The sequence below is a fragment of the Bubalus bubalis genome, chromosome 16, assembly GCF_019923935.1.
Source record: "Bubalus bubalis isolate 160015118507 breed Murrah chromosome 16, NDDB_SH_1, whole genome shotgun sequence".
In the NCBI taxonomy this organism is placed as follows: domain Eukaryota; kingdom Metazoa; phylum Chordata; class Mammalia; order Artiodactyla; family Bovidae; genus Bubalus; species Bubalus bubalis.
Genome location: NC_059172.1, coordinates 1,019,322 through 1,032,429, shown reverse-complemented (window position 1 = coordinate 1,032,429; position 13,108 = coordinate 1,019,322). Strand labels below are relative to the sequence as shown.

General features: G+C 47.5%; 1 protein-coding gene across 1 annotated transcript; it reads left to right on the top strand.

Moving 5' to 3' along the window:
- Positions 1–4,330: 4,330 nt before the first annotated feature.
- LOC102390142 (olfactory receptor 10V1) lies at positions 4,331–5,672 on the top strand. Its single transcript, XM_006068069.3, has one exon. The coding sequence runs from the start codon at positions 4,570–4,572 to the stop codon at positions 5,509–5,511; it is 942 nt and encodes a 313-aa protein (XP_006068131.2). The 5' UTR covers positions 4,331–4,569; the 3' UTR covers positions 5,512–5,672.
- Positions 5,673–13,108: the final 7,436 nt, after the last annotated feature.

The window sequence follows — 13,108 nt, the reverse complement described above, 5'->3', positions numbered from 1 at the left end:
TTTAAAAATCAATAACATTTTTATACTTTAAAAATAAATGCAAATTCTTCACAGAAAGTTTGAAAAATGAAGAAAAGCGTGAAGAAAATAGTCATCTTCCGTTTTTCTCTTTAGACTCCACTGAGGATTCATGGGTTCCTGTTTAGACTGGTGGCATACCGGTGTTACGCTCCGAAGGCAATGTTGCCTCTTCATTTTCTTCATCTGCATGCGTGCGTGCTCAGTCACTCAGTCATGTCCGGCTCCCTGTGACCCCATGGACTGTAGCCCGCCAGGCTCCTCTGTCCATGGGATTCTCCAGGCAAGGATACTGGAGTGGGTTGCCATGCCTCATCCAGGGGATCTTCCTGACCCAGGGATCAAACCCTTCTCTCATGTCTCCTGCATTGGCAGGCAGGCTCTTTATCACTAACGCCACCGCGGAAGCCCTTTTCCTCGATTTAACATTATATTATATGCACTTTCTCACTTTATTAAACCTTATAATTATAACAACTTTAATGTCAATAATACCACAGTTCATGACATGAATATACCTCAAATGACTAGAATGTCACCTTTGGATGAGTATTTGCTCTGTTTCCTTATAAAAATTATTGTCCAAGCACACTGCACGTATCTTTCTGTATTTGGCTCCATATTCTAGACTGTTCCTCAGGACAGATCCTTCAATGTGAGAGCAGTGATTCAATGCATAGATTTTATTGAAAATTGCTGACTTTCTTTCTAGAAAGGAGTGCTCTTTTAGCATCAGAGTTCTAAATTGAAGATTGTTATCTCTACTTCCAGAGTCCTGGGTAGCGGTCGCCGGCACTGATAGAAGCGTGGTAACTCTGCAGTACTCATGTCAGCACAGAGGTGCATGGTTGCCTGACACTGGGCTGGGTCCCGGGCATCAGTGAAGAGTGGAACCCAGCCAGTCCCTGGCCTCATGGAGCTTGAGGTGATGGAGAGCTCAGAGATACACAAGCACACACAGAGGCAAGCGCTCATGAAGGGGTGATGAGATCCATGGTTGCAGCTAACAGCTCTCGCTCTGGTGCTTGCTGGCTCTGCTTGGAGTCTAATTCACAAAGATTAAACATCTGGGGTGGAGAGTGTTGTGGGCGTGTTTACTTGCTGTGCATGGAGACAGAGGCAGGCTGGTGTGCTCCAAAGCTACTTCCAGAAAAGGAATTAAAATTCTCAAGGAGCAAGACCCTTAGGAACTTCCAGGTGAAAAATTCCTGACCATAATTCCACCCATCTTCCAACCCTCTTTGGTCAAAGGACCTCAGCCTGAGCTGAGAATTTGAGACTGATCACCTCCTCTTGGCAGAGAACTTGAATCCTGGGCCTCCCTGATAGCTCAGTTGGTAAAGAATCTGCGTGCAATGCACCTGGTTCCATTCCTGGGTCAGGAAGATCCCCTGGAGAAGGGATAGGTGACCCACTCCAGTATTCTTGGGCTTCCCTTGTGGCTCAGCTGGTGAAGAATCTGCCTGCAATGTGGGAGACCTGGGTTCGATCCGTGGGTTGGGAAGATCCCCTGGAGAAGGGAAAGACTACCCACTCCAGTATTCTGGCCTGGAGAATTCCATCGATTGTATAGTCCATGGGGTCGAAAAGAGTCGGACATGACTGAGTGACTTTCACTTTCCAACCTTTTTACCCCACATAGGGCTGTGCCCAACAGATAACAGCACAGAGCAGAAGCCTTTAGAAAAGGGAAGAAAAACTTGCAAAGCATGCAGCGAGCCAGACTTTAAAAGGGCTGGCCTACCAGAATAAAAAACACAACATATATTCAAAAGAAAAAAATCGCAAGTCAACAAGAATATTAAGGTTGCAGTATTCTGTTTAGGGAAAACAGCAATGTCCTTACCTCATTTTCATATTTTTAAAGGTTGTGATGTATCTGCAGGCATCTGCACAGCAGAAACAAGCAAAAATACATTACTGGTGGGGGAGAGCAAGGCCAATCAGGTGATTCTGTTAGTTTTGGTTTAAGTCAGGGTGCCAAGTGTGCCCCGCACCCGCCGTTCTGTGGCATGTGAGGTAGTTAGTCACTGGAAGCAGGCCGAGCTCTGTTTCTACAGCAGGTGTGATGTGTGGGGGTGTGTGTATAGTTGGCATCTGTTGTTTTGGATACCGTATAAACTTGCCCTGAAATTCTTTCCAGCTGATCAGCAGCAGCAGAAAGAAAACTGGGTGAAGAGATTCTAAAATAAAATAATAAGGCTCTTTCCTTTTATACATTCAACAATCGTCTATTTAAATGTTCTCTGTGCTGGTCATACGGACAGAACTTGGTGTTTAATTTTGGGACCATTTATAGACGCAAGGGCAGGATTAAGGGCACTTATTGTTACTCAGTCCAAGCTCAAACTATTCACTGGAAAGTCGAGTGATGAGCTGTTTGGGCATGGATGGAGACTTTATTCAGAAAACCAGCTGAGCAAGAAGATGGTGGACTAGTGTCCAAAGAACAACCCAGTTGAATTGCTCTTGGATCGAGCAGTTTGGAAGCCACTGGAGGCCTTTGTTGGAGGGGTCTCTGGGTGTAAGATGAAAAGCAGACGGTGCTACAGAATGAATGGGAGATGGTTGATGTGGAAAGGAGACCGGGAGGCCTGAGAGGATGATGTAAGATTAAGGGGCTTCTTTTTCTTTTTACCGTGGGAGGTAACGTTGCTGTAGGGGGGATCAAAGGGAGACATCAGAGACAGAGGGAATGACTTGTGCAAGATCCCAGAGGGAGCACAGGGGCTAAGATGACTGCTTTTGCAGAGGAGAGGGGACACTTCTGGAAAGGCATGTGGAAACTTGCTGTGGGTTAGGGCTGGGCAGAGGAGTGTTCTGGGTCTGGAGCTGGTGAGGATGCTGAGGAGTTGCCTCCAAGTAGCTTCTGTTATTTATTTACTTTTTTTTCAGTGAAGTTGGAGGCTGGGTCATTACTGTGGTGAGAGAGGAGAGAGCAGAAGAGAGGTCTTAAAGAGACCAGGGAAACTTGCTCTAGTCGTCATGGGGACCAGAGGGAACAGCTGACTCAGAGGCCTGGGGACAGTACTAGGGTTCATAATGCCTTTTTACCTCTGCTGTGGCCCCAGTCAGCAGAATTTTGTGATTTCCTGTAGTCATGGTCAGCCTGGAATGAAGATGCTGGATATTACAGAAGGTAACAGGATTGGCAGAAGGTCAAGACGTGAAAGCATCGGCAAAAGACTGATGGAAGAGTTGGGCCAGCGGTCTTGGTCGGCTGGAGCAGGGAGGGAAGCTGAAAGGAGACGCCTCTGGGAGAGCCGGGGCATCGAGGCGGGCTTACAAGGCGGAAGGACAGGCGTGTTCACGGGTTTGCTCACAGTTGTGGAGGATTCCCGGGGGTCAGACACGCTTCCTTTTCAGGACAATCCTGAGTGAGCCGGGGCATCGCGGCGGGCTTACAAGGCGGAAGGACAGGCGTGTTAATCCTGAGTGCTGTGCGCTACTGCTATCTCCATAGAGGAAGAAAGTGAAGCAGAAACTTCAGCAGTTTGCTCCAGATCATTCCACTGGTCAATGACAGATGAGCTTGTGCTCTTGACAACCAGGCAAGGGATTGAGAGAGTAGAGAGATTTGTGCTCTGGGAATGGTATTCTGTGCTTCCCTGGTGGCTCGGGGGTAAAAAATCCACCTGCCAATGCAGGAGACACGGGTTTGATCCCTAGGTGGGAAATATCCCCCGGAGAAGGGAATGGCAGCCCACTCCAGTATTCTTGCCTGGGAAATCCCATGGACAGAGGAGCGGTGGCGTACAGTCCACTGGGGCGCCAAACGTGACTTAGGGACTAAACAGTAGCAACAGTGGAGTGCTGTGGATAATATTCCACTGCTGACCTGAACAGCTATTCCTCCACCAATGTTCATCACAGAGTCATTCATAATAGCGAGAAGGTGAAACAATCCAAGTGTCTGTGAACAGACGAGTGGATAAACACAACAGGTATATACACACGCAGTGGGGTATTATTCAACCTTGAAGAGGAACGTGATTTTGGCATAAGCTACTACATGGATGGACCTTGAAAACGTTATGCTTAGTGGAGTAAGCCAGACACAGAAGGACCAATAGTGTATGATTCCACTTATATGAGGCACAAGAATGGGAAAAGTCATACAAAGCAGGATTGAGGTTGCTGGGAGCTGGGAGGAGATTGCGGGGACTTTTAGTTTATTAAGTAGAACTTTTGTTGGGGATGATGAAAACTTTCGGGTAGAGACAGAGGCGATGGTTATACAACATCGTGAGGGTATTTAATGTCACTGAATTGTACAATGACACAGGCTTAAAGTGATAAATATTATATAACATATATTTTACCACGACTTAAAAAAAAAGGTTTCAGTGGAGAGCTACTTCTGGGTGATTACAGCTAAAGAGCTGTTGAAGAAGGGAGATGCTGAGTTTGGCAGGAACGATGGCTGGAGCTGAGGAAGGAAGGGAGAGAGGCGGAGCTGAACCGGTCGGCCAGCAGGACTCCTGCGTCCTGACGTTTGGCTATCCTCAGGGGCAGCGCCTGGACCGTTAGCAGGCCCGATGCGTGGACCACATGGAGGACGTGAACGAGACCGGGACGATGATTCACTTCCACTTCCGCCCCTTCTCCAAACTCCCTGAGGTTCAGACGCTGATTTTCGTGGCCTTCCTGATTATGTACCTGGTCAGCGTCAGCGGCAACATCTCCATTTTGCTCATCGTCTGGACCCACCGCTCTCTGCACACCCCCATGTACTTCTTCCTGGCCAACTTGGCGGCTCTGGAGACCTGCTACTCCTCCACCATTGCCCCTCTGACACTGGCCAGCACCCTGTCCGCGGGGAGAACCCTCATCTCCCTGGCTGGCTGCGGTGCCCAGATGTTCTTCTTCATCTTCCTGGGCAGCGCTGACTGCATCCTGCTGGCCATCATGGCCTATGACAGGTTCGTGGCCATCTGCAACCCTCTGCGTTACAGCCTCATGATGAGCTGGCGGCTGTGTGCCCGACTGGCCCTGGGCTCCCTGGTGTTGGGGTTCATCTTGGCCATGCAGCTGACCGTGCTCATCTTCCGACTCCCCTTCTGCAGCAGCAAGGAGATTGGCATGTTCTACTGTGACGTCCTGCCCGTCATGAGACTGGCCTGTGCGGACACCCGGGTCCACGAGGCCACGCTGTTCGTGGTTAGCGTCACTGTCCTTACCCTCCCCTTCCTGCTGATCACCTTGTCCTATGTCTTCATTGCGGCCGCCATCCTGAAGATCCGCTCTGCAGAGGGGAGGCACAAGGCCTTCTCCACCTGCTCCTCCCACATGACTGTGGTTCTGCTCCAGTATGGAGGCACCAGCCTCATCTACCTGTGCCCCAGCTCCAGCTACTCTCCAGAGAGGGCCCAAGTAGTGTCTGTGCTTTACACCTTTATCACCCCCATGCTGAACCCCTTGATCTACAGTATGAGGAATCGAGAGCTTAAGGATGCTTTGAAGAGAGCAGCGATGAGGTTCCTTTCATCCTAAACACAACAAACACCCTGGATGCTCCTCTGTAACACTGTGGGGTGGAGACAGACGGGTGTCCTCTCTGACAGAGGGGAGACGGGGGTAAGCGTCATAGGTTTTGCACTGTTATTTCTTCTTGCTTATATTATTTTCAAGAAGTCATTTTTCCTTTGTCAGGAAGAGATGGAAACAGTGGAAACAGTGGCAGACTTTATTTTTCTGGGCTCCAAAATCACTGCAGATGGTGATTGCAGCCCTGAAATTAAAAGACACTTATTCCTTGGAAGAAAAGCTATGACCAACCTAGACAGCATATTAAAAAGCAGAGACATTACTTTGCCAACATAAATCAGTTTAGTCAAAGCTATGGTTTTTCCAGTAGTCATGTACAGATGTGAGAGTTGGACTATAAAGAAAGCTGAGCACTGAAGAATTGATGCATTTGAACTGTGGTGTTGGAGAAGACTATTCAGAGTCCCTTGGACTGCAAGGAGATCCAACCAGTCCATTCTAAAGGAAACCAGTCCTGAATGTTCATTGGAAGGACTGATGCTGAAGCTGAAACTCCAATCCTTTGCCTACCTGATGCGAAGAACTGATTCATTTGAAAAGACCCTGATGCTGGGAAAGATTGAGGGCAGGAGGAGAAGGCGACGACAGAGGATGAGATGGTTGGATGGCATCACTGACTCAATGGACATGAGTTTGCATAAACTCCAGAAGTTGGTGAAGGACAGGGAGGCCTGGCGTGCTGCAGTCCATGGAGTTGCAAAGAGTTGGACACGACTGAGCAACTGAACTGAACTGAAGTGAAGGAAGAGATGCTTTTAAGAGAACATCTTATCTGTTTGTTTTCTTCCCCATTATCTGTCCATTTCTTCCTTCATCCTCTCTCTATTGCTTGTACACACACACACACACACACGTTCACTTATCTCATATCATCTCTTTGTGCCTATCCATGTTGATACGGCCTGAATATTTGCATTCTTTCCAAATTCACAGGTTCAAATACTAATGCCCAGTGTGACGGCATTAAAAGACGGGCCTTAGATGAGAGGTGCTTAAGTCACGAGGCCAGAGCCCTAGTGAGGGGAATCACTGCTTTTATGAAAGAGACTCCTCAGAGCTCCCTAGCACCTTCTGCTATGTGAGGGCACAATGAGAAGTCTGTGACCTGGAAGAAGGCCTTTACCCAAATTCATTCTTAGATTCCTCATCCATAAAAAGGGGATTAAACTACCCACAAGACCTAAATTCTGGGGTAGTTATAAGATCAAAAGATATAAGTGGAAGTACTTTGTGGCTTTTTTTTAATTGTTATTATTATTTTGCCATGCAGCACGTGAGATCTTAGTTCCCCAACCAGGGATCAAACCTGTGCCACCTGCCCTGGAAGCACAGTCTCAGCCAGTGGACCCCCTGGGAAGTCCCTCCGCTGCGACTTTCAGAGGGAGATAAAGCGGTGTACATCGGGACCACAGTCCTCAGCGCCACGTGCCGCGTAAAGTCTGTGTTCTTCCCTTTGAACTTCTCTCTAGATGTAGTTCTCCAGTTCTTAGCAGACTCAAACATTGCACATATAGTCAGGGGCAGAGCCAGGAATAAGATACAAATCAAGCTAGGGCCGTCCCATATTATAATTTCCACAATGTAAATGCCAAGTTTATGCATTTTTTAATGATTTGTCTTTAATTCTACATTGTCTTCTAGGGAAAAGTGATGGGGAAAGCCTTAGAATTTTAAAGTTTTGGTTTCTCTTTAACTTTATACCTGGAGCTAAACCATCTCTATCTCTATCTCTGACTCTGTATTAGTCTGCTTCTAAATCACCCTTCGTTTGGACTTCGCTAGTGGTTAAGACTCCATGCTTTCACTACAGGAGCCGCAGGTTCGATCCCCGGTTGGGGAAGTTCTGAATGCCACTTTCTTTCATCTCATCTGTTCGTTTTCTTCCCCATTCTCTGTGCATTTCTCCCCTCATTCTCTCTCTCTCTTGCTGTCTCTCTCACACACATTCACTTATCTCATATTCTCTCTTGTCTATCCCTAGTTGATATGGGCTCCCCTGATGGCTCAGACAATGAAGAGTCTGCCTGCAATGCAGGATACCTGGGTTTGATCCCTGGGTTGGGAAGATCCTGTGGAGAAGGGAAAGGCTATCTCAATCCAGTATTCTGGCCTGGAGAATTCCATGGACTGTATAGTCCATGGGGTTGCAAAGAGTCGGAGACGACTGAGCGACTTTCACTCACTCACTCACTGTGTACTATGCTCCCACCTGCGGTAGGTAGAGCGGGAAATAGAAAGGTAAGTAAGAGGAAGCTCCAACTTGGAAGGAAGCTAAGTCTAGCCATAGCTGGGACTTCTCTGGTGGTCCAGCGGCTAAGACTGTGAGCTCCCAACGCAGGGAGCATGGGTTCGATCCCTGGGGGAGAAACTAGATCCCACCTGCTCCAACTAAAGATCTCCGAGCAGCAGTGAAGGTCGAGGATGCCCCGTGCCACAACTAAGACCTGGAGTAACAAACAAACAGAAGATCATAAACCACAATTACACCAAAGGCCAAGTGCTACCGCCACAATGCTCTGAGCCACCAAGGGAGGGCCAGTGACGGGCATCCGGGCTAGCTGGGAGGGGGAGGGGCACCTGAGCTGCAGCGAGACAGGCTCGGGTCCGCGTGTGCACAGGGGAGCGGGGAGGTGCTCCTGCAGGGACGGGGCGCACGGCACAGGGCGGCTCCGCGCCTCTGCTCCCCGTCTGCCCGCCGAAGCACGCAAGGGGCGCCGCAACAGCTTTCTCTGGTTTTTTCTGACGCGTATCACAGGCCTCAAGGGCAGAAACCATGACCAGAACTCACGAGACAGGAAACTGAAGGGTCATTTTATTCTGCTGAAAGACAAGAACCCGAAAGGGTCTTCTTTGGTTCACTTGCAGCCCCTCGTTTGTTGTCCTGCAATGCTCTACGAGGTCAGTGTCTGCAGGACCCAGTCCTGTCCAACACTAGGTGTTTGGGGGAGATAAACAAGATACGGTCAAACGAACATGAAGAATACTGTACTGATCAAAATAAAATGAATTGTTTGCTGCGGGTTTGTTCAGCGCCTGCCATGTGCAAGCTTGGGGCCGTGACTCTTCAAGGCGGGGATGCTATGTTGCCGTGTTTCTAAATTCTGTCGCCACCAAACTCTTATTCCTTGGAATCTCTTAGGAAATGTTTTATCCTGCTGAACCCACTTTGGAAAATGCTGCCATAGCTGATCCTGACTGAACACCGAAAGGGTGATTTCCCTAGTGATTGAAATACTCCAGGCACTTTTCAGTTCCCCAGCCTCTGAGCAAATAGTGTGGTTGCGAGTGAGCAGCCTTTTCTAGCGACTGAATAAGGAGTTAATGATTGCCATATAGCAACGCATTCATCATCACAAGAACGCATGAGATGCGTGTTATTGTGATCTCTGTTTACACACCAGGAGACTCAGACACAGGGAGGGTAAGTATCTGGTTCAAGGTCACACAGCCAGTAAACGTAGAACTGAGCTTTGACCTAGGCCATGTGGTTTCAAACCCTGGGCACAAAAGCGCTGTCTCTCCCAGCATCTGTGACTCCCTGTAAGAGCTTGGGGAAACGGCTTCATTTTCCTGCCATTCAGCTCTTTTCAGTCTGGCAGTCGTGTCTGACTCCTTGCGACCTCATGGACTGCAGTGTGCCAGGCTGCCCTTTCCACCACCACCTCCCGGAGCCTGCTTGAACTCATGCCCATCGAGTTGGTGATGCCATCCAATTCAATTGCCTAATAAAACGGGGACGACAATATTTACCCCGTCTCCCTAAGTTACTGTGAGGTCTCCAAGGAAAGAACTCCGAAACATAACAGGACGATAAAAGACGCAGCGCGGTCACGCAGACCTCCGCGCGGGGTAATACACTAGATGGCGTATTGTTTTGATTACAAAATGTTTAAAGACATAAGTGTTCAGTTGCGTCTCACCTGAGGTTTCCCTGTGCTTATCCTGTTAACTCCCGACAGCTGTTTCCCAGAAAAGCAAGCCTGTCTTCTCTAGCTCAGGAGTAACAGGGCGCTTCTCTGCAAGACGCTTCCTTACTACGTCTCACACTTACCAGGCTCTTCAGAGGAGAGCTGTGTGTCTAGGGGCTCCAGGGATTGAGGCATTCATATAAACATAAAAACCAATGAATATGGTACAAATTATTTATATTGCCAAATCATAGGCATAGTCTTGTGGTATAAGGAGATTGGTGGGTAGAAAAAAACATCTGAACAACATGATGTAAAACACCCTATAAACAAGACACATTATTTTTGAACAATTTATTTTATTGAAGTGTAGTTGATTTACAATGTTGTGTTAATTGCTACGGTACAGTGAACTGATTCATTTATACATATTTATACATTCTTTTTCATATTCTTTTCCATTATGGCTAATTATAGCATGTTGAATATGTTTCCTGTGCTATACGGTAGGACCTTGTGGCTTATCCATTCTATGTATAATAGTTTGCCTCTGCTAATTCCAAACTCCTAGTCCATTCCCCCTCATCTGACAAGTCTGCTCTCTATGTTTTTACAATACATTGTTTTAGACGCAGGTCAGTGACACATAGTTCATCCTTCAGTGGAGCATGGAGCAACAACTGCATTTAGTTTTAAGGTGCAGGAAGGTCCTTTAATTTTTTTTAGGGAGAGGAGAGGAGAATCTGCAGGGAGTGTGTGTATGTGTGTGTGTGTGTGTGTGTCAGCAATTATGCTTTGATTTAGCCTCCAAATAATTGCAGTGTGCCTACCTTGTGGTAGCCCTGGAAGATGAATAATATAAGACAGATTTTATTTTCTCGGGCTCTAAAATCATTGCGGACAGCGACTGTAGCCATGAAATTTAAAAAATGATTGCTTCTTGGAAGGAAAGCTATGACCAACCTAGACAGCATATTAAAAGCAGAGACATCACTTTGCCAACAAAGGTCCATCTAGTGAAAGCCATGGTTTTTCCAGTGGTCATGTATGGATGTGCGAGTTGGGCCATAAAGAAGGCTGAGTACTGAAGAATTGATGCTTTTGAACTGTGGTGTTGGAGAAGACTCTTGAGAGTCCCTTGGACAGCAAGGATATCAAACCAGTCAATCCTAAAGGAAATCAGTCCTGAATATTCATTGGAATATTGCTGAAGCTGAAGATCCAATACTTTGGCCACCTGATGTGAAGAGTCAACTCATTGGGAAAGACCCTGATGCTGGGAAAGATTGAAGGCAGGAGGAGAAGATGGATGAGATGGTCGGATGGCATCACCGACTCAGTGGACATGAACCTGAGCAAATTCCGGGACGTGGTGGAGAACAGAGGAGTCTAGTGTGCTGCCGTCCATGAGGTCACCAACAGCTGGACACGACCGAGTGGCTGAACGACAGCAACACTGCCATAGCATAAATGTAAGCAACTGCGTACAAGACAAGCCAGGATTTGCTTTCAAGAGATCTGAACAAGTACTCTCGAGGGCGGGAGGGCAGAGGATCATGGAGACCATCCAAGTGAGCTGGAGAAGGCCTCAGTCTTGAGGAGGAGTAGGGGGTTGCCAGACATGAAATGCAGAAAGGTCAGAGATAGGTGGGAATCATGGGCACAGTGGGTGCAGAGAAGAGGTGAGAGTTTGGTGAGGCTGCTGGTGGGTCTGTGTATGTGTGTCTGTGTGTGTGTGTGAGGCATGGGGCTTGGAGCCAGACTGAGTAAAGGCTTGAACACTATTTGAAGAAGACTCTGGACCCTCTATTCTTGTAATGAGAAGCCACTGATGAATTTCAATCAGAAGAAAGATATAATGGAGTCATATTACCGGAAGATTCATTTAGTAAATTTGGTATACAGTGGCTGAGTGCCTGGGCTTCCTTGGTAGCTCAGATGGTAAAGAATCTGCCTGCAATGCAGGAGATCCACATTCCATCCCCCGGTCAGGATCTCTGGGTTAGTATTCCTGCCTGGAGAATCCCATGGACGGAGGAGCCTGGAGGGCTGTGGCCCACAGAGTCGCAAAGAGTCAGACACGACTGGAGCGACTAGGCAAGCGTGCAGGCTGAGGGCATCACATGCCTCTGGCCTGACGGTCGGGGCTGGGCTCACATCCACGACGAGGAGGCACAAGGCAGCCGACCTCTCGAAGCTCATGGAAGGTGTGGGAGGCTGACCGGGTAACTGCACAGTGGCAGAGCTGTGATGAAGCCCAGTGTGTCACTGAAGCACGTTTGAGGGACACGATCCTAGAATGGGCAGCATTGTCCGGTTCAGATACAGAGAAGAGAGCTCTAAGGCGGTGAAATAGCACAGCGCTGGCATTCCTTTGGGATTTGAACTGTGTTCCTGGCAGCTACCGAGATGGTTCCTGGTCTTCATTCCCGTGTGTATCCCCTCACCTTGAGTGGGGGCTGAAGCAAGTGATTCACTGTTTTTTTGTTTAGTTTTTTGAATGTTGAGTTTTTCTTTAATTAATTAATTTTTAAATTGAAGGATAATTGCTTTACAGAGTTTTGCTGTTTTCTGTCAAACCTCAACATGAATCAGCCATCAGTTCAGTTCAGTTCAGTCTCTCAGTCGTGTCCGACTCTTTGCAACCCCATGAATCGCAGCATGCCAGGCCTCCCTGTGAATCAGCTATAGGTATACACATATCCCCCTCCCTTTTGAACCTCTCTCCCATCTCCCTCCCCATTCCACCCCTCTAGGTTGATACAGAGCGCTGTTTGAGTTTCCTGAGCCATATAGCAAATGGCCATTGGCTATCTATTTTACACACGCTAATGTAAGTTTCCAGGTTGCTCTTTCCATGCCTCTCACCCTCTCCTTCCCCTCCCTTTTCCATAAGTCTGCTCTCTTTGCCTGTTTCTCCATTGCTGCCCTGCAACTCAATTCTTTGGTACCATCCTTCTAGATTCTGTATACATGCATTAGTATACAATGTTTACCTTTCTCTTTCTGACTCACTTCACTCTGTATAATAGGTTCTAGATTGCTCCACCTCATCAGAACTGACTCAAATGCATTCCTTGTGATGGCTGAGTAATATTCCATTGTGTATAGGGACCACAGCTTCTTTATCCATTCACCTGTTGATGGGCATCTAGGTTGCTTCCAAGTTCTAGCTGCTGTAAATAGTGCTGCAATGAACAATGGGATACACGTGTCTTTTTCAATTTGGTTTCCTCAGGATAATCCCATGCCTCGGAATGGGATTGCTGGGTCATATGGTGGTTTTAGTCCTAATTTTTTAAGGAGTCTCCACACTGTCTTCCATACTGGCTGTATCAGTTTCCATTCCCACCAACAGTGCAAGAGCGTTCCCTTTTCTCCACACCCTCTCCAGCATTTACTGTTTCTGAGCTTTTTGATGATGGCCATTCTGACCGGTGTGAGGTGATATCTCATTGTAGTTTCGATTTTTATTTCTCTAGTAATGAGCGATGTTGAGCATCTTTGCATGTGTTTGCTAGCCATCTGGATGTCTTCTTTGGGGAAATGTCTGGTTAGGTGTTTTCCCCACTTTTTGATTGGGTTGTTTGTTTTTCTGGTATTGAGTTATATGAGCTGCTTGTATATTTTGGAAA

Excerpts from the sequence above, each read along its gene's own strand:
- LOC102390142 (XM_006068069.3), top strand. The coding sequence starts at position 4,570 with ATGGAGGACGTGAACGAGACCGGGACGATGATTCACTTCCACTTCCGC.